This window comes from Pristis pectinata, chromosome 6 (assembly GCF_009764475.1).
Source record: "Pristis pectinata isolate sPriPec2 chromosome 6, sPriPec2.1.pri, whole genome shotgun sequence".
NCBI classification, from domain to species: Eukaryota; Metazoa; Chordata; class Chondrichthyes; order Rhinopristiformes; family Pristidae; genus Pristis; species Pristis pectinata.
The window spans coordinates 105,103,161-105,129,840 of NC_067410.1; the positions used below are offsets into that span (position 1 = coordinate 105,103,161).

Sequence of the window (26,680 nt, forward strand, 5' to 3'; positions counted from 1 at the left end):
CTTCAGTTACAGAGGGCAATGGTGAGACCACACCTGACATGTTATTCATCATGTTATCCTCCTTATTTAAGAAGATATAAATGCATTTGAAGCAGTTCGTAGAAGGTTTGTAAAAGTAACTGGAAATGTAAGGGTTAATGATGTACTGCTGTTATTGCTTCGACCATGGCATGACTATAATTATGACTGCAAGATGTGCAGGTGCTTGGGTGAAACAAAGAAGTGCTTAAGGCATATCTTGTTTTGCTAAAGTTTGCTGTAAGCAACTGCCCAAGTACGTGCAACTCTGCACGTAGGCATCTTTAGATTAAGTATAAAAGGAGGGACACAAACATGTGAATCCTTGAGTGGGGATCAGTACAGAGCTCGGATTACACTGTTTACTCTTTCTCTGTATCCCTCACTCCTGCTAGCGTTAAATAATAAAGTGCTTATTGTACGCTCTTTGGTTCTGCTGTTGTCTACTTTATTACAGCGTAGATTGATTTTCACAGGTTTACTGGACGGATACCTGGAATGGACGGGTTGACTATTGAGCAAAGTTTGGACAATGTAGACTTATAGCTGATGCAGCAAAAAAGGAGGAACTCTTTTTGCTCCAGATTCCAACGTCTGCAGTCTCTTGTGTCTCGATTGTATCTGCTGGCATTTGGAAGTGTGAGAGGCAGCTTAATTGAAACATTAAAGATCCTAAAGGGTCTTGATAGGGTGAATGTGGAAAAGGTATTTCATCTTCTTGGAGAATCTAGAACTCCTAGTGGTCACTACTTAAAAAATAGGCAGTCACCCATTAATATGGAGATGTGCTTTTTTTCACTCTGCAGGTTGTGAGTCTTTGGAATTATTCCTGAAAGGGTGGTGGAAGCAGAATTCTTGAACATTTTTAAGGCAGGCGTAGATAGATTCTTGACTAGGGGGGTGAAAGGTTACTGTGGGCAGATGGGGATGTAAAGGTTGGACTGCAATTGAAGATGAGGAATCTTATTCAGTGGCAGAACAGGCCCAAGGTGCTGAGTGGCCTATTGCTGGTCCTATTGTAGATTCATATAAAACTGAAACCCTGTGTGATAGTGTGTCTGTCGAATTGTAATTCAGTAAGACTGTGTCTATAGAAAAATAGCCCAGTAAGATTGTGTGTGTTGAACTGTAGCCCAGAGAGACTCTGTGTCCATGAAACTGTTTGTGGTCAGCAATCAGGTGTCGTAGATTCAAAAACCACTGGTAAATGACCAAGAGAAAATTTGAGATCGTGGTATGCTCAGCGAGAAGTGGCGGTTGAAGCTAATTCCATTGTCTTAAAATGGAGTCAAAGGTAAAATGGCATGAGGAACTTGAAGGGTTACAGGATGTGGGACGAGGCATGCCTTTCCTTCAAAGATATAACATGGGCTTGATGGTCTGATTGGCCATCTTTGGTGCTTTTTTTTAATGACACTATGTTTTTCTCATTTGCTTGAGCAACGCTCAATACCAGGGACAAACAAGTATCACTCAAGGCATTGCAACGGGCCAAGTATCAGAAAATATGTTGGCTGTTGACCATTTAACCTGTAAATTCACCATCCATTTCTTCCAGCAAGGAATCCACCGGGTATAAGATTGGGCAAACTCATTTTCTTCCTTTTCACTTAGTTTGACCTTGAAACTGCCAGACTTTGGGTAGATGACTTATTCTCATTGTTACCCTCCAGAAGGTGGAAGCTTCCATTAAGTGTCCATTAACAATGGGCCTAGAACGTGCACTGCATTCAGGCAGAACACCAGATAACATCTCATCACTAACTTAAAAAAAACTTTTATTATAGATTTTTCAAAAGTAAAGACCAACTATATTACACCTGACTTTTAGTTACACTTGCATTTGTACCGTTATATGTTAAATGATTGCAAGTACTATGCAAAAATAAAAGCAGCGAATAATGCAACGGGAGGTCACATTGAGAATTCTTTCAACCTGTATGAAAAAGGTGGAAGGAAGATGTTAGTATTTCTTGTCTTCTCATGGTGTTGAGCTCTGCTATTTCGATTACATCATCCTGACAACGCTTTTACATCAGTGCAAAAATTCGGTGTCAAATGTTAAAGAAGCGCAGAATAAATTACTGTATGATAGAGTCCAGTCTGTGATTTCACCATCCTCTACAATTTAGAAATCTCGCTTTTGTTTTTAAACAGATTGTAACATAAATGGAATAAGAAAGTAATGCAAGGGTCCCATGCATTAGACACCAAACTCTGCCGAGTTTTCAAAAAGTTCTCATTACGGTGGATAATATGAAGAGTAGCCTCTCCGTGCAGTCTTGATGAGGACAGTGGGGGATAATTTTAACCTATCTCTTCAGACAGGAATACCGCCTTATTGAATGGATCTTCACCCGATATTACTCTTGGGTTAGTTCAGTCTGAAACTGGTCAAAGGCAGAGTTCATTTGAAATTGCTCCCCACTGATTTAAAAAAGAATTAGGAAAATAAAAGTATTTCTTCCATGGCTGAAACAAGTCAGTCCATTGGTTTGTGTGTTCGGCACAGGTTAATATTAATCTCTGTAAAAATATATATATTCAAAAATGAATATAGGAATATTTGGGAGCAAGACTTCATTTTATGAAGAGCAGTGGCTTCAGATGACCTGAATGAATGTTACTCTAGAGTCACTGCCGAGGTGGCTTCTGGCTGTGCATTTGTAAGTCCCTGAATCGCTAATGGAAACCTTTTGGATCACTAATGTTCCTTGTGGATGTAGGTACTCCCTTCCAACTGGGCGCACCTTACTGAACGTTGAAAGCACCGTGTAGTTAGGCAGCTCCCACACAATTTCAGGCTTAGGGATTCCAATTGCCATGCAGTTGAGTTGAATGGATGACCCAGCCCTTGGCTGAATAGATTTGGGTGGACCATTGGTTATACGAGGTGTGTAAGCTATGACCATTATGGGTGTAACCAGGGAGGAGACACCAGCATTATTATGGGCTTTGCAGATATAATTACCCCGATCGTGTGTGCTTATCTCCCTAATAATCAAAGTCCCATTTTCAAACAGGATATACTTTGCATTGATCTGGGGTCTATCGAGGACAAACCCGCTCGGCACAGTCCATGCAATTGTTGGTGCTGGACTACCGCTAGCAGAACAATGGAGACTCAAAGCATCCCCGCTCATGCTTCGTACTAATCCTAGTGAGCGAGTGTGTATGACAGGTTTCTGGGCGACCTCGAAGATGATGAGTTTCTCTATATATCCGATCTTATTCCTGGCTGCACAACGATACTTGCCCGCGTCTGCCGAGGTGGGACTGTGGATAAGGAAGGTTCCCTGGCTCCCCATCTGGTAGTGGGCAGCTTTGTGCCTACTTGTGAACCGTGTCCCATTGGGTAGGATCCAGATGATCTCTGGGGGTGGGTAACCATCTGCTGAGCAGTTGAGGACGGCAGTGGATCCGGTGCTGGCAATGAATTTCTCATTGAATGGATTCTTGAACATGGGCCTCCTTAACATCTGAGTGACATCCAAGTTGACCACCAGAGTAGCCTCTCCTGCATTGTTGCGGGCCACGCAAGTGAATTGGGCTTTGTCCGAAGCCCTGACGTTGCGAATTTCCAAAGTGCCATTGGAGTGGACAACTATTCTGCTGCCATAGTAGGGAGCATTCAGCAGAATGTTATCAGGCATAATCCAAGTGATACGGGGCATGGGGAAGCCCTCTGCCTTGCAGTCTATCTGTTTCCTTGTGTGCCTCACCGCAGTGTCCTTAATGACCGTCCTGTTCCCGCGGAAACCATTGATGACCGGTGGGGTCAAGGCCACACTGAGATGCATGAGATCCGTATCATCACCACCGGGGTTACGGGCAATGCACATGTACTCCCCAGCATCGGAGAGCCGAATATTTTTGATGAGCAGGGAGCCATTGGAATGTATGTGGTACCTGTTCTTGGAGAACGAGATGATTTCATTTGTTGGCAACATCCACAATATCTTCGGCAGTGGTTTTCCCACTGCCTGGCAGTCAAACGTTGCAGATTCACCAACCTTTGCCTTGTGGAGGGGTTTATAGGATTTCTTTATCCGTGGTGCTGCAGCCACCACTGTCACATGAACCTTCATTTCGTCCTTGCCAAGGGTATTTTGCGCGTAACACGTGTAGTCCCCCTCTTCTGCCATCCCCACTTTATTATAGTAGAGGGTACCGTTGCCAAACACGACATACCTCCTGGTCCGCCTGCCGTTGTCGTCAGCCTGCAAGACGTTGTTGACCATTGTCCCGTCCGGCAAACTCCAGGAGATCTCAGGTTTGGGGGCCCCGGAAGCCTTGCAGTCCACTTGAAGGTCTCCTCCGTACGAGACGTGCTTGTGGATGGACTGTTTGTGTTCAATCAGTGCTGGCTTCATGGACACGTCGATTTTCACCGACATCAGGTCGTCCCCAACCTTGTTGCGGGCGATGCACAGGTAGTTCCCTGCGTCCTTCTCTGTGATGGACTCGATTGATAAGGTCCCGTTGAACAACACCACCACACGGCCTCCTCTCCTGGAAGAAAAAGTTGAGGACATTTCTGTTGTTAGTTGAAATGAAAGCCAGAGAAGAAAACTCCAGGGAGAACTAATGTTTGGAAACCAGATTTCAACAAGTACCTGCTCACCAACAACTGCTTGCATTTGTATTGCACCTTCAACAAAAGTGCATCATGCCAGGATAATTCACTTCAATATTGTCATAGAGTCATAGAGCCAATATGGCACAGAAACAGGCCCTTCGGCCCAACTGGTTCATGCCGACCAAGATGCCCGTCCAAGATAGTCCCATTTGCCTGTGTTTGGCCTATATCTCTCTCAACCTTTCATATCCATGTATCAGTCCAAATTGTTTTTTTTTAGTTATTATTGTACCTGCCTCAACCACTTCCTTTGGCAGCTTATTCCATATACGTACCACCATCTGTGTAAAAAAAGTTGTCCCTCAAGTTCCTATTAACACAGTTGACACAGCCCTGGGAAAAAGACTAAGTCCATTCACCCTATCTATGCCCCTCATGATTTTATCCACCTCCACAAGATCACCTCTCAGTCTTCTATGCTTCAATGAATAATATCCTAGCCTGTTCAACCTCTCCTATAACTCAATCCCTCAAGTTCTGTCAACATCCTCGTAAATTTTTCCTGCACCTTTTTCAGTTTGATAACATCTTTCCTATTGCAGAGTGACCAAAACTGTACAAATACTCCAAGTGCGGCCTCACCAGCATACTGTACAACTGCAACTTTATACCCAACTTTATACTCAACGCCCTGACTAATGAAGGCCAGTGTGCCAAACACCTTCTTCCCCATTTTACCTGTCTGATAAAATTTCACTGGGAGACACTATTAGGACAGGTGACCAAAGCCCTGGTTGATGAGTTAGTTATTCACAAATCATTCAATCAAGGGCACTGGGGGGATACCAGATCAGAACCTATTCACCCACAGAATATTGCCGTCACAAACCAAAATTTTATTATTACTCATTTTTGGTTCCCTTCTAGCTGAGAATGGTCATTTTAGAGTTAACCACGTTGTCTTGTGCTGAGGGTCACATCAACATGAATGTTTCTCCTTGAAGGACAAACTCCAGGGCAGAGTACTGGAAGGACAAACTCCAGGGCAGAGTACTGGGTGAATGGCAAGGTACTTGGCAGTGTGGAGGAGCAGAGGGATCTGTGGGTTCATATTCACAGTTCATTGAAAGTTGCCTCACAGGTGGAAAGAGCAGTTAAGAAGGCCAATGGGATGTTGGCTTTCATAAGTCGCGGGATTGAGTTTAAGAGCCGCGAGGTGATGATGCAGCTTTACAAAACTCTAGTTAGGCCGCACTTAGAGTACTGTGTTCAGTTCTAGTCACCTCATTATAGGAAGGATGTGGAGGCGTTGGAGAGGGTGCAGAGGAGATTTACCAGGATGCTGCCTGGATTAGAGAGTATTGAATATGAGGAGAGGCTTAAGGTGCTAGGGCTTTATTCACTGGAAAGGAGGAGATGAGAGGAGACATGATAGAGGTATATCAAATATTGAGAGCAATAGATAGAGTAGACAGTCAGCGCCTCCTTTCCAGGGCACCAATGCTCAAGACGAGAGGGAATGGTTTTAAGGTTACGGGTGGGAGGTTCAGGGGAGATGTCAGGGGGAGGTTTTTCACCCAGAGAGTGGTTGGTGCATGGAATGCACTGCCTGGGGTGGTGGTGGAGGCAGATACATTGGACAGGTTCAAGAGCTTGTTGGATAGGCATATGTAGGAGTGTGGGATGGGGGGATATGCGGGAGGAAGGGGTTAGGTAGTGCGAGGGTGGTTTGATGGACGGCACAACATGGTGGGCCGAAGGGCCTGTTTTGTGCTGTATGGTTCTATGGTTCTATGGTTCTAAACCAAATTTGTAAGAAATCCAATCTTTCATAGTATTAATATAAAGCTTTTCTAAAATAAACATTTCAAGTCTCTGAACACAAGCTCCCCATCACTGCCACTTACTGTCTGTCCCTAATTGTTCTTGAACTGGGGAGCCAACTAAGAGTCAACCACGTTGGTGGATCATAAGTCACATATAGGCTTGACTAGCGAAGGAGAGCATATCTCCTTCCTGCAGAGACATTTGTAAACCAAATGGGTTTTAATGGCTTTTCAGTAGTTTTGAGTGCACCCTTAATTGAGGCTCATTTTTTAAACATTGCAAATGTTTTTAAATACTTGACTTTAAGATATCCAGCTGCCATGGTGACATTCAAACTCACATCTTTGAATCAATGGACCACAACTTTGGCTGTGAGTTCTACATCTCAAATGTCATGTGTCATAAGGTAAAGGACTGCCATCCCAAAAGGACTAGAGTGAAGAAAACACATTTTTACAACAGGTTGGCAGTTTCTTGGTCAGCATTACTGATTTCAGTTTTTCCAGATATTTAACAAATTAACACATTTAAATTACCAGTTCCCTTATACAATGAGATGGACTCTGACCTCATGATCTACTTTGTTGTGACCTTGCACCTTATTGCACTGCATTTTCTCTGTAGCTGTGACACTTTACTCTAAACTGTTATTGTTTTTACCTGTACTACATCAATGCACTCTGTACTAACTTAATGTAACTGCACTATGTAATGAATTAACCTGTACAATCGGTATGCAAGACAAGTTTTTCACTGTAAGTCGGTACAAAACCATAGAACCATAGAACAGTACAGCACAATACAGGCCCTTCAGCCCACTATGTTGTGCTGACCTTTAAACCACACCTAAGACTATCTAACCCCTTCCTCCCACATATCCCCCTATTTTAAATTCCTCCATATGCTTATCTAACAATCTCTTGAACTCAACCAACATACCTGCCTCCACCACTAACCCAGGCAGTGCATTCCATGCACCAACCACTTTCTGGGTGAAAAACCTCCCTCTGATATCTCCTTTGAACTTCCCACCAAAGCCATGCCCCCTTGTATTGAGCATTGGTGCCCTGGGAAAGAGGCACTGGCTGTCTACTCTATCTATTCCTCTTAATATTTTGTACACCTCTATCATGTCTCCCCTCATCCTCCTTCTCTCCAAAGAGTAAAGCCCTAGCTCCTTTAGTCTCTCATAATCCATACGCTCCAAACCAGGCAACATCCTGGTAAATCTTCTCTGCACCCTTTCCAATGCTTCCACATCCTTCCTATAATAAGGTGGCCAGAACTGGACACAGTACTCCAAGTGTGGTCTAACCAGAGTTTTGTAGAGCTGTATCATTACCTCACGGCTCTTAAACTCGATCCCACGACTTATGAAAGCTAACATCCCATAAGCTTTCTAAACTACCCTATCCATCTGTTAGGCAACTTTAAGTGATCTCTGGATATGAACCTCCAGATCCCTCTGCTCTTCACACTACCCAGAATCCTGCCATTTACCTTGTACTCTGCCTTGGAGTTTGTCCTTCCAAAGTGTACCACCTCACACTTCTCCGGACTGAACTCCACCTGCCACTTCTCAGCCCAGCTCTGCATCCTATCAATATCCGTCCGCAATCTTCGACAGTCCTCCACACTATCCACAACACCACCGACCTTTGTGTCATCTGCAAACTTGCTAACCCACCCTTCTACCCCCTCATTCAAGTCATTAATAAATATCACAAAAAGTAGAGGTCTCAGAACCGATCCTTGTGGGACACCACTAGTCACAGCCCTCCAATCCGAACGCACTCCCTCCACCACAACCCTCTGGTTTCTAAAGACAAGCCAATTCTGAATCCACATGGCCATGCTTCCCTGGATCCCATGCCCTCTGACCTTCTGAAGAAGCCTACCATGAGGAACCTTGTCAAGTGCCTTACTAAAATCCATGTAGACCACATCTACTGCACTACTCTCATCAATCTTCCTGGTCACCTCCTCAAAGAACCCTATCAGGCTTGTGAGACATGATCTTCCCTTCACAAAGCCATGCTGGCTGTCCCTGATCAGTTCATGATTCTCTAAATGCTCATAGATCCTATCTCTAAGAATCCTTTCCCACAGCTTGCCCACCACAGACGTAAGGCTCACTGGTCTGTAATTCCCTGGGCTGTCCCTGCTACCTTTTTTGAACCCCATCATCCAATCCTCCGGTACCATTCCCGTGGACAACGAGGACTCAAAGATCCTAGCCAACGGTTCAGCAATCTCCTCCCTCGCCTCGCGGAGCAGCCTGGGGAATATTCCGTCAGGCCCCGGGGACTTATCTGTCCTAATATTTTCTAACATCTCCAACACATCCTCTCTCTTGATATCTATGTGCTCTAGAACATTAACCTTACCAACACTGTCCTCAGCATCATCAAGGCCCCTCTCCTTGGTGAATACTGAAGAGAAGCATTCATTGAGAACTTCACCCACTTCCACAGCTTCCATGCACATCTTCCCACCTTTGTCTCTAATCGGTCCTACCTTTACTCTCGTCATCCTTCTGCTCTTCATATATGTGAAAAAAGCCTTGGGATTCTCCTTAACCCTACTCATCAAGGCCTTTTCATGTCCCCTTCTTGCTCTCCTCAGCCCCTCCTTAAGTTCCTTCCTTGCTACCCTATATTCCTCATGAGCCCTATCTGATCCTTGCTGCCTACACCTTATGTATACTGCCTTCTTCCTCCTAACTAGTTGTTCCACCTCTCTTGTCACCCATGGTTCCTTCACTCTGCCATTCTTTCTCTGCCTCACCAGGACAAATTCATCCCTAACATCCTGCAAGAGATCCCTGAACAGTGACCACATCTCCATAGTACATTTCCCTTCAAAAATGTCATCCCGATTCACACTCTCAAGGTCTAGCCTTATAGCCTCATAATTTTCCCTTCCCCAATTAAATATCTTCCTGTCCTCTTTGCTCCTATCCTTGTCCATGACAATGTTAAAGGTTAGGGAGCGGTGGTCACAGTCCCCCAAATGCTCACCCGCCGAGAGATCTGTCACCTGACCCGGTTCATTACCTAATACTTGATCTAATATGGCATTCCCTCTAGTCGGCCTGTCAACATACTGTGCCAGGAATCCGTCCTGGACACACTTAATAAACTCTGGCCCGTCTAAACCTTTGATACTAAGCAGGTGCCAGTCAATATTTGGGAAGTTGAAGTTTCCCATGATAACAACCCTGTTATTCTTGCACCTTTCCAAAATCTGCCTCCCAATCTGCTCCTCAGTATCCCTGCTGCTACCAGGGGGCCTATAGAATACTCCCAGTAGAGTAACTGCTCCTTTCTTGTGCCTAACTTCCACCCATACTGACTCTAGAGAGGATCCTCCTACATTATCCACCCTTTCTGCAGCTGTAATAGTGTCCCTGACCAGTAGTGCCACCCCTCCTCCTCTTCTCCCCCCCTTCCTATCCCTTTTAAAACACTGAAATCCAGGAATATTCAATATCCATTCCTGCCCTGGTGACAGCCAAGTCTCTGCAAGACCCACAATATCATAGTCCCGTGTACTTATCCAAGATCTCGGTTCATCACCCTTATTCCTGATACTTCTTGCATTTAAGTAAATGCACTTTAGCCCATCCACCTTTCTACTTTTATGCCCTGTGCTCTGCTTCTCCTTCCTCAAAGCCTCTCTACATGTTAGATCTGACTTTTCCCCATCTCCTTCTTCCTCTGACCTACCCCTCCGGTTCCCTTCCCCCTCGCAAACTAGTTTAAACCCTCCCGAATAATAATAATAATGACAATAATAAAACAATACCAATACCATGATAGGATTTGCACATCTCTGAACGTTTGCAGACCACTGCACCACTAGTTCAATAACGTACCCACAGTGCCACAAAATGCACAGCTTTACTTAAGATAAAATGACAAATTTAATCCACATCATTACTTGGTAATTCCAGTAATTCTAATCCGTCCATTTAGTAACTACTCTATTCAGCCGACCAATTCAGGACTCTCTGTGTATTTCAATAAGTGCCTAACAGACCCTTACACATACAACAAAGAAACCCTTTCTGCTGTCGCCAATTAATTGCTCGAAAATTTATACTGCAGCTAACACTTTAAATCATTTTGACATTCATTGCACGTATGATTAACTCTGGGAGGTCTTTGGCATATGCGGCTTGAGGGAGTTCCATGGATTTGAAGTGGAGATTTTCTGACCTAGGGAGACATGAACAGTATTGAAAAGAGTTCCCAACAGCTTAACTGCAGCCAAAAGTAATGGGTTATCAAGTCTGAAGTATGCAAGGTATCAGCAAATAGTAACAAGGTGAGATTTTTCTGTGTTAAGAATCATTCCTACACCACCATCCCTGTTCACATAAGCATATAGTTACAGTTTTCTACCCTATTTCAGAAGCATTCCTATATAGGTGGTTTGATGCAGCCTGCTATTGATATGTGTTTTTATCTTTTCATCTGAAGAAGTATCCAGCCTCCACTTGGAAGATTTGTTAATGATCTTAAACCCACTTTGTGTGATGGCAAACTGCAAACTACCACTCTTTTGTATATCTGTGAGCTTCTTAACAGAACCACATTGTGCAAGTTTCCACATAACGATCACAGTCAAAAGTCAAAGCCAGTACTATTGGTAGACTTGCAAACTATTGCTGCAACAGCTACCTCCCGGCTACTGTCTTTACATAATGTCCAAAGAATTCCCTTTTATCAGATTAGCAGGCAACATATCACATATTTATACGACTGTTTTCTAACTGATGTTTAATGATGACTTTAACCTGTTTAGATGTGTTTGCATTAAATTGCCACACATAGACCATAGAACAGTACAGCACAGAACAGGCCCTTCGGCCCACAATGTTGTGCCGACATAGCTAATCCCTCCTACCTGCAGAATGCTCATATCCCTCCATTTTCCTCTCATTCATGTGCCCACAAGATAAGTCACATGTACATTGAAACACACAGTGAAATACATCTTTTGCGTAGGGTGTTCTGGGGGCAGCCCGCAAGTGTCGCCACGCTTCCGGCGCCAACATAGCATGCCCGCAACTTCCGAACTTCCTAACCCGTACGTCTTAAAGCCCCCAATGAACTTGCTGCCATCACCCTATCAGGCAACACATTCCAGGCATCCACCACTCTCTGAGTAAAAAACGTACTCCTCACGTCTGTTCTGAACCTACCCCCTCTCACCTTAAATGAATGCCCTCTGGTATTGGATCCTTCAATAATAGGATATATATAATTCTTCACTTGCTTATATGGTAGCTTAAAGCCATTACATGATTACTAAAAGCAATGTTGTTTCACTTTTTGCAAAATATTACTCACTTAACATCTGACGTCCTGTTTTTGTGTTTGATGTTGGTTCCATGAAACGTCTGTGAACTTTTCTGAAATTCCACCTATCAATGTCAATTTCTCCTTTCACTCTTTTCAGACCATAGTGTGTGAAAGGCTAAGTCCTTCGACACTTTTAGATACAACTTAGAATTGAAAATGTTTCAATAGTATTTTGATGTTAATATTTAAACAGGTAGATGAAAAAATTCCCACTGAGATTAAATTTACCAAGTGATTATTTCATTCATAAGTCTTCTGATTCTAGCGCATTAGTATCTTCCTTTTTTAAGGTACAGCATACCATCATGTTTTGTTTTTACCACTTCAATTTCTGTCGAGTTAAAAATGTGTCTAATTGTTTATCATCTCTTCCAGAAATGTCTGGATGGACATCATATGTGCACAACTCTCACCTATCAATCACAAGATTATGAGTTCAAGCGCCACTGCAGAGATTTGAACATACAATCTATGCTGGCATTTTGATTTTGTATGGAGGGATTGTTTGGAGGCGCCGCATTCCAAGAAGAAGACTGCTCTCTCAGGAGAATGGAGCAGAAGAAGATCAGACGAATTGCCCCTAGATTCCTCAGCCATACTTATCTCCCAACCAACATCACTAAAATAGATTGTGTCTGATTTCTTATTGGTACTCACGGGGGCATGTGTTTGCAAACTGACTAATGTGTTCCCCAAATGAGTATATTGACAGGACTTTAAAAGAGTCCTGTAGGTTATAAAGACCTTGGATGGTTCCAAGGTCCTGAAAAAATTGTATAAATATGTCTGTCTGTCTGTCCTTCCTTTCTCCCTTCCCTCCTATCCCTCTCTCATTTCTTTTCTCATTCATTCATTTTCTCTTTCTTTCATTCATTTTTTGTTTTCTCTTACCTTATTTCCCTCTCATTCGTTCCTTCTTCCTTTCCAGCTTTCTTTCTTGCTTCCATTCTCTTTTTGTTCTTTCTTTTTCTTCCTTTTGTTTTACCTTCTTTTTCTCTTTCTCGTGTCTCTCTCTCTCACTCTTTCCCTTTCTATTTCCATCTTTATTTCAAACATTTATCCTTCCCTCCTTCCATTTTAGTATGGGCCTTCGGGATACCAAAGAGAGGGGAGGTAGGGGAAAAGAATGCAGTTTGTTTTGTAGATGGATTTCAGGCACCTACACATTTGAGCAGAGTAAAACAATTCTCACTCAGAGCGGCAAAGTATCAGTCAACAACAGTGGAAACAACTTGGAGTAATACTGGGCACCTTACGGAAGAAAACATCCCAAGATGTTTTCGAGAAACAAAATCAGCCAAACGTGGAAACTGAAATGAAGGAAATATTGGCAGGGATCTTTAAGAAGAAACCAAAGTTTAAGGAGAGCATTTAAGACCTGCAATGGTAAGCTGGTCTGAAAGGTTAGATCCCATGGGATGCAGAGTGAGCTAGCCAATTGGATACAAAATTGGCTTAGTGGAAGGAGACAAGGGGTGGTAGTGGAGGTGGTAGTTGTTTTTCAGTTTGGATGCCTATGGCCAGTAGTGTGCCGTAGGGATCGGTGCTGTTGTTTATCATCTATGTTAACGATATGTTTGAGAATGTAGGTGACGTGACTAATAAGTGTGTGGAAAACACCAGAATTGATGGTGTGGTGTGGTGGACACTGAAGAAGGTTGTCTATGGATCCAGATCAACTGGGAAAGTGGGCCAAGGGGATGGTAGATGGAATTTAACTCGGGCTAGTACGAAGGGATGCAGTTCGGGAAACCAGGGCATGACACACACAATGTTGTTACAGGGCCCTGAGGAGTATTGTAGAACAAAGAGACATAGGGTACAAGTTCCCTGAAAGTGGCCACACAGGTAGACAAGGGGGTGAAGAAGGCATATGGCATGCTTGCCTTCATTGGACAGAGCATACGCCTTCTTTGCCACCTTTTCTACCTATGTGCCAAGAGTTGGGATGTCAGGTTACAGCTATACAAAATGTTGGTCAGACTGCTCCTGGAATATTGGTTCTGGTCTGGTTCTGGTCACCATACTATAGGAAGGATGTGATTAAGCTAGAGAGGGTGCAGAAAAGATTCACGTGGATGTGGCCAGGACCGGAGGGCTTGAGTTATAAGGAGAGACTGGATAGGCTGGGACTGTTTTCCTTGGAGTAAAGGAGGCTGACGGGTGACCTTATGGAGGTTTATAAAATCATGAGGGGCAGAGATAAGGTGGATTGTCACAGTCACATCCCAAGGGTAAGAGAGTCTAAAACAAGAGGGCATAAGTTGAAGGTGAAAGGGGAAAGATTTAAAGGGGACCTGAGTGGCAGAGGGTGACGGGTGTACGGAACGAGCTGCCAGAGGATGTGGTAGAGGCTGGTACAATTATATAGGAAAGGGCAAAATTACAATCATATGGAGATATGGGCAAAATGCAGGCAAATGGGATGAGTTCAAGGAGGCACCGTGGCTGGCATGGATGGGTTGGGTTGAGGTTTCCATGCTATATAACTCTATGCCCTCTTCACATTACTACCATGGGGGAGGAGATACAGGAGCCTGAAGACCCACACTCAATGTTTCAGAACAGCTTCTTTCCCTCTGCCATCAGATTTCTGAATGGTCTATGAACCCATGAACACTACCTCGTTATTCCTCTTTTGCACTATTTATTTATTTTTGTAACTTATAGTAATTTCTATATCTTGCACTGCTGCTGCCGTAAAACAACAAATTTCACAACATATGTCAGTGATAATAAAACTGATTCTGATTCTGATTTGGACTCAATGAGAGTAGTTTTGGGCAAATTCTGCAATGTTTGGGCTAGAATGTGAACTCTTATTCCGAACTAGATTTGATTACAGTCTGCTTAAAACTATAATAAGTGGCAATATTTTTTTAAAAGAATGATCATCTTTGCATTTTGCCTGAAGATTATCACTGACCAGAAGTAGTTCTTAGCAATATTGTATTAACCACACTGGAGACCAGGAGTTAACAATTCAATGTAAAACTGCACAGATTGGCCCAGAATTTGAAGGTGAATGTTGCCGTTACGCACATAGCTAACAATAATGCTTACACTTTTGCATGAATGTAGAAATCCTGATGTTGCAACCTTAGAAAATATTTGCCCTTAATTACATTCCCTTGTTGTAACCCAGCAAGCTTGAAGGAGGGAAATTCACTTGAAGGAACCCACACCTGGTTGGACCTGGATCATGGACAGTTGCCCCATTGATTTCACTGGAGGAAAATGGCTGTGAGGAATTAAGGTGTATTTTTAGAATTTTTCCCCCAATTATTTCAGTTTAATGGTTTAAATGTCTTAAAGTGTTTTATGTTTATTTTAAATTATTTGAGCAAGATTTAATAATTTTATAATGTTTTGAATATTTCTGGAACACTAAGGAACATTCTTGGTCAACTGTTCAAGACATTTCAGCTGTTTTAAAGTATTTGAGTTTCTTGTTTTCTTAATATTTTTTCTTTTAATGATTGCAATATTTGGAGAATTATTGAATGTTTCTGGAACTTTCATAGGTTTTTGACAGCTGGCTTCATCAGGTGTTGGGTATATTTCAGTTCTTTGGTGAGGGAGGTGGGAGAGCTTAATGTTTTCATGTGATGGTTTTACTGCCAGAAGACCCTGTCACTGCACAATGCTTTACCAGCAAGGCCCAGAACGGCTTCTCTCATCAGTCAGGGCATTGAGTATAGAAGTTGGGATGTTGTATTGCAGTTGTACAAGACATTGGTGAGGCTGCATTTGGAATATTGTGTTTCGTTTTGGTCACCCTGCTGTAGGAAAGAGTCCATTAAGGTAGAAAGAGTGCAGATGAGATTTATAAGGATGTTGCTGGGACCTGCGTGACTGAGTTATGGAGAGACTACCTTTAATTGATCATGTTAAACTATTATTTACTAAATGGTCCCCATTATCTCTATCATTGATAGGCCGAATTAATGCAGTTAAGATGAATATTTTACCAAAATTTCTATATCTATTTCAGGCGATTACAACTTTCATCCCAAAATCTTTTATTGACACTATTGATTCCAAAATTCTTTCATATATATATTGCAGAATAAAAACCCAAGGTTAAGTAAGAAATATTTACAAAAATTAAAAAAGGATGGTGGTATGGCTTTGCCTAACTTTAGATTATACTACTGGGCAATTAATATCAGATATTTGATTTTTTGGGCACAAGATTTAGATGTAATTCAATGTCCCAAATGGCTATACCTTGAGTATGAATCAGTGCAAGGATTTTCATTAGTTCCTGTTTTAGGAGCCTCACTCCCTTTTGCACTTATTAAATTGAGTAAACATACGACTAACCAATAGTTAAACATACAATACGAATATGGTTTCAATTTCGTAAATTTTTTGGATTGAATAAATTTAACTTATCAAGTCCCATTCAATCTAATTTTTTCTTTCAATCATCCAGAATCGACTTAGCTTTTTCTTTATGGAAAATGAAGGGAATAACATGCTTCCGTGATTTATTCATCGATAACTTTTTTATCTTTTGAACAGTTGTCTAATAAATACAATTTGCTTAGATCACACTTTTTTTGATATTTACAGATTAGAAATTTTTAAAAAGTTACTATACCTTCTTTTCCGACTCCATATAAAATTGAAATTACGGAAAAAAATTTAGGTTTTAATCCCTATCAGAAGGGCTTGATAGCAATAATTTATGATCTAATTATGAAAATACATCCAGAGATACTTGATAAAATTAAGAATGAATGGGAAAAAGAACTCCAGATACTTTTACCTACAGAGACATGGAATAAAATTCTTCAATTAGTTAATACACCTTCAATGTGTGCCAGACACTCTTTGATACAGTTTAAGGTGGTTCACAGGACCCATATGTCTAAGGATAAGCTTGCCCGTTTTTATCACCATATAAATCCTATATGTAACAGATGTACGTCAGAGGTGGCTTCCCTGATGCATATGTTTTGGTCCTGCCCTCTTTTGGAAAAATATTGGAAAGACATTTTTAACATTATTTCAACTATTGAATACTGATTTACAACCTCACCCTATCACTGCAATTTTTGGACTATCAAGGATGGAATCTGGCCACTTATCTGCTTCTGCTTGCCATATGATTGCCTTTGTCATATTAATGGCCAAGCAATCTATTTTGTTTAAATGGAAGGATCCAATACCCCCCACTACTTTTCAATGGTTTTCTCAAACTATATCATGTTTGAACTTAGAAAAAACTAGGAGTGGCACTGTTGATTCTTCGCTTAAATTTGAGGAAGTTTGGAGTCCATTTATTCAATATTTTCATATGATATAGATCCCTTTTCAATAACCTTTGAATTTAGAGGAGGAGAGTTGATGACATAACAATGCTCTTTTTTCATCGAGAAATATCAGTCCAGTTTTTTTTCTCTTTTGAAATTTTTTTTAGTTTGTTTTGATTTATTACTTATAATTTTTTTGATTTGGGGGTTCTCTTTTTTATTATACAATAAATATTTTTCTTTCCCTTTTTGATTTTTTTTGTATTATATTCGCTTACTAAGAGACCATGAGGTCTAGATTATATTTTTTATTCTTTATGAATATATATGTCATGATTGTCCTCCCGATCGCTTTGTATTATATATATTAATCTGTATTAATTTGAAAATTAATAAAAAGATTGACAAAGAAAAGAAAGAAAGTTACGGAGAGAGGTTGAGCAGGTTGTGACATTTTTCATTGGAGCGTAGGAGAATGAGGGGGGATCTTATACAGGTGTATAAAATCATGAGGGACATAGACAGGGGGAATGCACAAAGTCTTTTTCCCATAGTTGGGGAATCAAGAACTAGACGACATAGGTTTAAGGTGAGGGGGAGAGATTTAATAGGAACCTGAGGGGCAACTTTTTCACCCAGGGGGTGGTCCGTATCTGGAATGAGCTGCCAGAGGAAGTGGTTGAGGCAGGTACATTAACAACATTTAAAAAGCACTTGGGCAACAGGTACATGGACCTGAAAGGTTTAGAGGGATATGGGCCAAACACAGGCAAATAGGACGAGCTTAGATGGGAACCTTGGTCGGCATGGACCAGTTGGGCTGAAGGGCCGGTTTCCATGCTGTATAACTCTATGACTCAGTACATTCTGGTCTCGGGAGGTAATCCAGGTAAGTGTAAACCTTTATACCAGATGTTCACTGTTGGCCACCGACTCTGGGCCATCACCTGCCTTCATTTATCACTGCTTAGTTGAATAGGAAGTGGAACAGAAAAAAACGAGGCAGGAGCCAGCAAAAGAGAATGATTCAGCACAGTTTTAACCCTGGTGTCCACTGGGAGACCAGCAGGATCGGGTATTACTGTGGCTGTTATCAGACTCTTGAACAAACCTCTCATACGCTAAAGATGAATTCTTGGTCTCTCAGTCTCCCTCATTGTGGCCTTTGAACTTTATTTGTTAACCTGCACTGCACTTTCTCTGTAGCTGCAACACTATATTCTGCATTCAGTTTTCTTTTTACCACCTCAATGCGCTTATGTATGGAATGATCACCCTGGATGGCACGCAAACAAAAGTTTTTCACTGTATCTCGGTATACCTGACAATAATAAACCAATACTAATACAATTAACGTTGCTCGGTGGTGTTGGAGTGTGGAAACTGATCAGGCAGCTTTATGTTCAAGCGGGTTTGGTTAAAATGGCCCCAACACCACTGCCTCAACCCGTGCCCACGGGAAGTTAGACGAGTGGAACGTGGAACGCACTGCCGGCAGAGGTTGTGGGGGCAGATACATGAGGGACATTCAAGAGACTGTTGGAGAGACACATGAATGGTAGGGAAATGGAGGGCTATGTGAGAGCGAAGGGTTAGATAGATTGTAGAGTAGGACAAAATGTGGGCACAACATTGTGGGCTGAAGGGCCTGTACTGTGCTGTAATGTTCTATGTTCGACGTAAGTAAAGCCTTACCGGTGCCACTGATCCACCAGTAACTTGGAAGGTAACCTCCAGAGGATCTGCGGTTTGGGGTATCCTGTGGCCGAGCAGTGGAGCTGTAGCTTATCGCCATAATTCAGTTTGTTCTTGCTGGGTGAAGCAGCGACGATCTTGGGCAGCTCCTGCTTGCGCTGCACCAACAGGCTCACAACCCTCTTCTCTGAGCCGCTGGAACTGGTGGCAATGCATTCGTAATTCCCGCTGTCAGAAGAAGTCAGGGATTTGACGTAAAGCGTCCCGTTGGTAAAGACGAACAGTTTCATGCTGACAAATTGCAAAGGTTTAATCTCGGTGCCGTCAAAGATCAGCCAGTGGATGGTGGGCTGAGGTGTCCCCATGGCGGTGCAGGGTAGTCTGATGTTCTCCCCGACCTGCGCCTTGAGGCTCTGGCGGTTCTCCTCCAGGATAGTGGGCGGTTGAGCCAACACCTGCATCCGCACTGTCACTGTGTCGATGCCGGCTGGGTTGCTGGCCACGCACCTGTAGTTCCCTCGGTCGTACACGGTCACTGCTTTAATGCGCAGCGTGCCATCAGGTAGCACTGAGACTCTCCCGTTGAATGGGCTGCTGTTTCTCACCATGGTCCTGTTGGATAGAATCCAGGAGATGGTTGGAGAGGGGCGTCCCTGGGATCTGCACTTCATCTCCACCGGATATCCCGAGTGGACCGTGATGTCCTTTATTCGAGGCTCTAATATCTTGGATGGGTGAGCCACCACAGACAGAGTGACCAGGAGTCGATCCGAACCGTGCTGGTTCTCTGCTGTGCAGAGGTACTGTCCGCGGTCCTGAACTTTGATCTTATGAATGGACAGAGTACCGTTTGGAAACACCTCGAATTTATTGCCTCTCTTGGCGTTAGCTGTGATGGTTGCCCCTACAACAAAATCAAAGATTCACTTCAAACAAATTAATGTTCAATACGGAATCAAAGCAATTAAATTCACCATCACATTAAGGCACAGATTTATACTCTAGGACAGATACTACACCCTACAACCCAATCAATTTTGAGTAATGTTACGTACACGGTACAACTTAATAACATACTATACAACATGTACAACTCTATGGTGCATTATATAAAAAAACTGCACAACTGAATATTGTACTAATTAAAGGCCCAACTTAATACTATGTTTTACAAATGGTACCATTTATAATTGTACTATAGAAAATGGGCAAGTGTTTACAAAGATGTATCTTCATACTGCACTATGTGGGTACTGTACTTTGTCTGACAAAAGCTTCAGGGAGCTTTGGGGAGCATTTGTGTCCTTGGGATTTTCAAATAGGCAGAAAGTGTGTAATCAGGAAAAGAAGTTAGGTGACTAAAGGTTTCAGATAGATAGATAGATAGATAGATAGATAGATAGATAGATAGATAGATAGATAGATAGATAGATAGATAGATAGATAGATAGATAGATAGATAGATAGATAGATAGATAGATAGATAGATAGATAGATAGATAGATAGATAGATAGATAGATAGATAGATAGATAGATAGATAGATAGATAGATAGATAGATAGATAGATAGATAGATAAAAACTATTATGTGCATTAAAAGCCACAAGACATCAAAATGAATCAAGGAACCCATAATCAAGGAACCGTTAAAGTTACAGCCAGTCCTTACTTGATACACACTATCAAGCATTGGGGTGCAGAATACACTACAAGTAGTCAAACTAGAATCTGTGAGGCATAAGGAGACACAAGAGACTGCAGATGCTGGAATCTGGAGCAACAAGCAACCTGCTGGGAGAACTCGGCGGGTCGAGCAGCATCTGTGGGGTGGGGTGGGGGTGGGGTTGTTGATATTTCAGGTGGAAACCCTGCATTAGGACTGACGGATGTTGTCTCAATCCTGATGCAGGGTTTTGACCCAAAAAGACGAAAATTCCTTTCCCCCCACAGACGCTAGTCCACCCACCGAGCTCCTCCAGCAGATTGCTTTTTATTGTGAGTCATAATCCCCTACAACAAATTGAGTTGAAGAAATTTGATAAGGAAAACTAGTTTATTGTTACCGAGAACCGTTTATTTCCCCAGAGCAGATGTTCTATGCACTACCAATTGGAAATGGAGAAAGTAATTTACTGATGGCATTGTCCAGGCCTGGATTGTCACTCCAGTGGTAACAAGAAATCTTTGGCTAATGTAAGTGAACACTATTGCTGGTTTCAATGTTGTAAGAGAAGAGAAATTTCTGTCAAATTTCTCAATGCACAAATGAAAGGCCCACTCCTCAGTGCAGTGGGTTAGAATAAGCAACAGGGCCGTGGTGAACTTTTTAACTGAGTTCAGCGGATTCGCTAAAGCTGTACATATTGGGACCAACCCCAAGGGATATGACAGGGTTTTCCCTGGAGGGGGATCCCAAACCATTGGATTTCAAGTGATCTCTTGCTGGGTACACTGTAATGTTTGTATTTGCTACATTTAAACAACTTCCCACAAATGGCAATGTGGTCCTGTAAGAGGAATTTTGAGAATGAATGGAAAAATTGTGGAAAAAATTGAATGTAACTTGGTGAATAAATTAATCTGGGAATGAGAAGCCAGAAGGTAAACGGATGAGCGAGTGAATAAATGGATAAATGAGTGTGACAGTGTGAATGTGTGAATAAATGCACGAATCAATGAGTGAATAAATGTATGAATGAAAAAATGAGCCGATACATGGATGAAAGAACATTTTCATGAGTGAATGAATGAGTGAGGAATTAAGAAATGAGTCATGAAATAAATGAATGAGTGAGACATGAACGAATGAATGAAGGAGCGAAAGAATGAATGTGGAAGTGAATAAATGAGTGAGCTAATGAATGAATGAACCAGGAAGAGAATGAAAGAGTGGGCTAATGAATGAATGTGGAAGTGAATGAATGAGTGAGTTAATGAATGAATGAATCAGGAAGAGAATGAAAGAGTGAGCTAATGAATGAATGTGGAAGTGAATGAATGAGTGAGTTAATGAATGAATGAGCCTGGAAGTGAATGAAAGAGTGAGCTAATGAATGAATCAGGAAGTGAATGAAGGAAGGAGAGAACCAATCAATGAAGGGCGAACAATTGAATGAACGTGTGAATCAACCAATCAATGAGTGAGGTAATGTGAATGAACAAGGAGTAATCAATTCAATGGGTTAGTCGAACTGGGTGAGTGAGTGAACGCTTCATAAAACGTTTCCACGGGAATAACTGGAACACTCCTACATTGCATCCACTCACCTATTTGTTCCATTACTCATTCACGCGTTCATTTGTTCAGTCATTGACTTTGTTCATTCTGTGCACGTTTCTCAGTCCACCACGCCGCCGAGCCATTCAACAAACTTACCCGTTGAGATTTTTGTCCATCGAATGGTGGGAAGCGGATTTCCAGTTGCTTCACACGGCATAAACGCGTCGGAATCGGCTAGCACCGTGAGACTGGCCGCCGCCCCACTGGTTATACTCGGTTTTGAAGGCCGGTTTCCAGCCACCGGGTCAACGGCGATAATATTGGGCGACGAAGGCTGGGAGTCGCTGGACAAGCCCTCTCTGCTGTCTTCGTCCTCGATGGTGTTTTCAAGGTCCGTATTTGGAGTGGGTCTTCTCGCCCAGCGTCCAGTGGGCGCCTCTGTCAAACTTGCCTGACTTGTCCCAACGACCCGGCCGTGGGAGTTTTCCCGGGGTGGTGTGTCCACCCTGACTTGGGGGGTCAGGAACGGCTGACCCCTGTCAAACTTGTGTAAGGTGATGCGGAATCTGGGAGTAGCCCTGGAGGTCGGTTGGAAGGTACTCAGAGAGCGGGAGGAGGTTGCAGCCGGGGTGGTGGAGTGCACGCTTGGTTCAGTCATTGGGGCGATGGGTGAGGAAACGCTGGGTGTCTGGGTGACAGGGGTGACGGTTGTGTGCGTAGGGCGAATCCTGTTTCTGATCCTGGGCAACCTAATTGCCTTGCTTGCGGTCGATGGTGGACCCATTGTGGTTATGGACCTCCCGGCTTTAGCGGTGGGCGTTAGGAAGGTCATGGGACTGGTTGCAATGGGTTGACTGGGAGGGTTCTTGCTGGGTAGAGCGAGCAGCTTGGGGCCATACTGACTCTCCGGTGTAGTAGGACTTGGCACAGGGTTCCAAGTGGTCTCAACAGCAACAGGGAGCGAAGCCTTCGTGGTTACAGCGACGGTTGGAGACAGAGGCATCCTAGTCTTCATGGGTCGTTTTTTCCTGCTTTCCGCCGCCCGGTTCCGACCCGCGGCGGGACGTGAGGACAACACGCGGTCCCTCGTTCTGCCGAAGGGTTTGCCCGGTCTCCTGCGTCGGAAGGACGTTCGTCTTGTGGTCAGGATTGTCCGGGCGGTGGTCGGCGTGGTGGGTACGGCCTGTGAGATGGCCGGCACGGTTCCAACCATGGTCGGGAGGGCGGTGCTGGTGAAAGTAACGCGGGTCGGCGTGGATGTCTCGGTGGTGGTGCCCAGGAAACGCGCTGTGGAGGGAAGGAGTTTAGTGGGATCCCTTGTAGGAGCTGAGGTCCCCACACTCTGGAGAGTGGGCTTCGTCGGAGTGAACGTCCCGTGAGTAACAGCTTTAGACCTGGTACCTTGCCCTGGCTTACGAAGCCTTCGGAGAATCTCCTTTTGCCTGTTTACCCCGAAAAACCTATCCCATGGGATCTTTCCACGGGTTACCTTGAGGGATTTGTTGGTGGGCTGCACAGTGGTTGGAATATTTGAAGAGAAGCTAATTTGGGGTGGTCTTTCTGTTGGTCTCTTGATAACAAAGACGGTAGGAGTTGGACTGGCGCTGGGAGGGGTCTGAGGGGGTTGTGTTGTGATTTTAGAAGCGGGGGTCCTTGGTTTGCTGTCGGGACCGGTCGACCGGTGCGAACGATGGGTCGGTGTCACCTCCGGTGCATTTACTTCTCGGGAGTCTTTCTCAACCTGGGGATCAGCCGGATCTCCGGGTCCCTGAAGTTGTGCCAACCCAGTGTCGGTCTGTGTAGGGACGGGCAGTCGAACCGGGGGTCTCCCTGCCACCTCAGTGACAGAGGAGGTGCGCTGTGACTGTGTCAGTGCGGACCCTGAGGTTCTCCGCTGCCCGGGTCTCACGATGCTGTATCTGTGTTTCCTTAACCCTGGTCGGCCGAAGCGACGCCTGTAGGTCAGCTTCCTCCTTCTTCCCAGCTGCCTTGGTTTGGAAACGGAGACGTCGGTGTCGGATTCCCTTGCACTGTGGATCTGCTGGGTCACCGCGCTGGAGAGCAAGGGAAGCGGAGGGGTGGTGGTTTTCTGAGTGGCCTTGAATAGAAATCGATCGCCATCCTCTATAGCCGTGGGAATGGTCATAATCCGAGCGCGGTAGCCACGGGTGGTCACGGCTCCACCTTTAGAGACCACCCTTGGAGCGTCAGTCACCAGAACAGCTGCCGTTGGTCCTACCACGATATGGGAGCCCAGCGTGTCACCTCTGGGCTGTTGGGGGTTTGATGTTTGGGCGGGTTTCCTTTGGTAAATTGAATCTATTGTCACTGGGTGCCGACTGGGGTCTGTGGGGACCTTTCCCACTAGAGTTGTTGCCTCCTTTGCTCCGGGGTCTACGGTGTGCACTTGCACTGGAGGTCGTGCGACCACTGGGCTTTCTTTCTGGTGAGCAACCTTTGCTCTTAACCAGGGAGATACCCGAGTGATTGCAGTCTCCCGTGGCCGGAGGGTGCTGACTGTCATTAACTCCTCCTCCGCTGGGTTCGGCGCCTCCTCTCCCGATGCCTCGCCCTCCTCTGGGGTGGGTTGGGTAGTCCCTTGAGGTTTAACTGTGGTCCCTCGCGTTGCCGTCTTCGCCACGATGCTCTTCCTGGCCTTTTCCAGATACTCCGCCCAGCGCTGGGGGTCGACCCTCCTCCTGGGCTGCTTGAAAGTCCGGCGGTTCGCCCACCAGCGAGCTCGGGAGGCACCCATTCTTCTCCTGGGGGTCACCAGCCTTGGCGCTGTTGTTGTTGGCTGAGTTCTGGGCTCTGGAGTGCTGGCATGATCCGGTTCAGCCTCTGGCGTGTTCTCGGTGGTTAACAGGCTGTCTTTCCCCCCCATTTCTTCAGACCCCAGCAGCTCTTCCTCACTCTCCCCTGACCCTGCGCCGTCCTCTGCCGCGTCGTTATATTCAGCCCTATCTTTCTCAGAGGGGCCGGTAACCGTCACCTGCAGGGCGAGAACATCTACCCCATAACGGTTTGAAGCCACGCACCTGTAGTAGCCGCCGTGTCTAACGGTGAGCTTCTTTATCCTTAACGTCCCATTCGGTGTTATCTCCTTATTGGCGGCGGTGTGGTCTAAAACCCTGTGGTCGGGAAGAACCCATTGAACGGACGCATTTGGGATTCCAGAGACTTGGCACGGGAGATGTATGGACTCGCCAGTAGATTTGGAAAGGTGAGGTCCATTTATATCCTTCTCTGAAACATTGGGGTCCAGTATGGTCACCCGAAAGCTCAGCACGTCTGCATCTTGGTAATTGGTTCCTATACAGTGATAGATGCCGGTGTCATAGAGGTCGGCAAGCCTTAATCTGAATTGGCCATCTGCACTGACTGATATCCGGCTATCCTCACTGTTGTAGGGGGCTCGGACTTTGCTGCCATCTGGAAGTATCCATTCATTGATGGGCTTGGGGTCACCAAAGGCTTGGCACTCCAACTCCACGGTCCCACCCATCACCACAAAATGTTCCGTTCTTACACTGCTTGCTCTCTTTATCATCACCCAGCTATTCTTCCCCGGCTTAACTTCCAAGTCTTGCAAGGTCACCTGGACGTCTACGAGGTACTTGATCTGCAAGATATTGAGAGTTGTCCTGCTCCTGTCCATCTGCAGAGTGATTTCACTTTGCAATAGCCACGCATGATCAGCTCTGATCTCTGCCTGGATACCTGTGAAAAGCTGCATATCCATGGTTGGCGGTTGTTTGTAAAGGTAGCTCATGGAAGGTGACTTACTCAGTAACGTGTCCCTCTCCAGCTTTAGTGGAGAGTCCGTGTACATTGCCAGGATGCCCCATAGCCGTTGAATCTTCTCATAATCGATATAGCAAACAAGGAAGGTTGATAAGGATGTGTTTAGGAGCACATAGTCCTCTTTTTGATCCAGGGTTACCCCTGGGGTTCCCAGGGGTCGGTGTACATTGCAGGTTATTTCACACCCATTCCCTGATTGGTCGCTCATGTTCAAACTCATTTGACCCAGCGGTGCCACAAAATCCTTAGCATGCACGATGGCGTAGTCCCCTTCTTCTTCCATAAGGCTGTTACGGATTTTGAGGGGAGACTGGATCTTTGGTGGTGTGCAAGCAAACACCGAGGAGGGCAGCTGTAAAATATCCTTGCCCTTAGAGACACTTGGGTTCGCACACAGGGGGCATATCTGACCATTGGGGTAGTTGCGGTCTCGTTTGCATTTAATTACACCTGCAAAAAGAAACCTGCAGTGTTATTCTGGGAAAGTCAGGCTTTGGACATTTAATAAGCAGTTCATAAAGAAAGATTTCCATAAGTCTTTTGCCATTTCATTGTTAAGCAAATAATTAAAAAATAAATATCTGTGCAATGTATCCTTTCATGTATTCTTACTTGGAAACCAAATTCATGAGGTGTGTGACTGGAAAAGGAATTCCATACTCTCCTTACCTTAAGTTATTTCCCAAAGGTTTTTGAGTACTTAACTGTATTTTCTGCCAAAATTGCCTTGCTGGACTTTGTTTGAGTGAGTAAGACACATCTCTCAATCTGATGTCCTACAGTCTTTCACACCACCTAAATATGGGAAGGACTTTTACGTCATTTAGTTGCCTTTACAGGTTGCTCAGTTGACTCACTTCTGTATCTCCATATACCACTTTTAACTAGATTTGAAACTGCAGTGTA

At 44.1% G+C, this 26,680-nt stretch overlaps 1 protein-coding gene across 2 annotated transcripts in view; it reads right to left on the reverse strand.

Moving 5' to 3' along the window:
- Nucleotides 1–1,742: 1,742 nt before the first annotated feature.
- igsf10 (immunoglobulin superfamily, member 10) overlaps nucleotides 1,743–26,680 on the reverse strand; it is a 30,717-nt gene continuing 5,779 nt past the window's right edge. Inside the window, exons 5-7 of one of the 2 annotated variants that reach the window (XM_052018703.1) lie at nucleotides 22,127–26,224; nucleotides 18,750–19,653; nucleotides 1,743–4,530 (exon numbers count right to left, since the gene is read on the reverse strand). In XM_052018703.1, the coding sequence (XP_051874663.1) occupies nucleotides 2,622–4,530; nucleotides 18,750–19,653; nucleotides 22,127–26,224 (6,911 nt within the window). In that variant the 3' untranslated portion in view covers nucleotides 1,743–2,621. The remainder of the gene's footprint in view (nucleotides 4,531–18,749; nucleotides 19,654–22,126; nucleotides 26,225–26,680) is intronic. The other variant, XM_052018704.1, reaches the window with a different exon arrangement.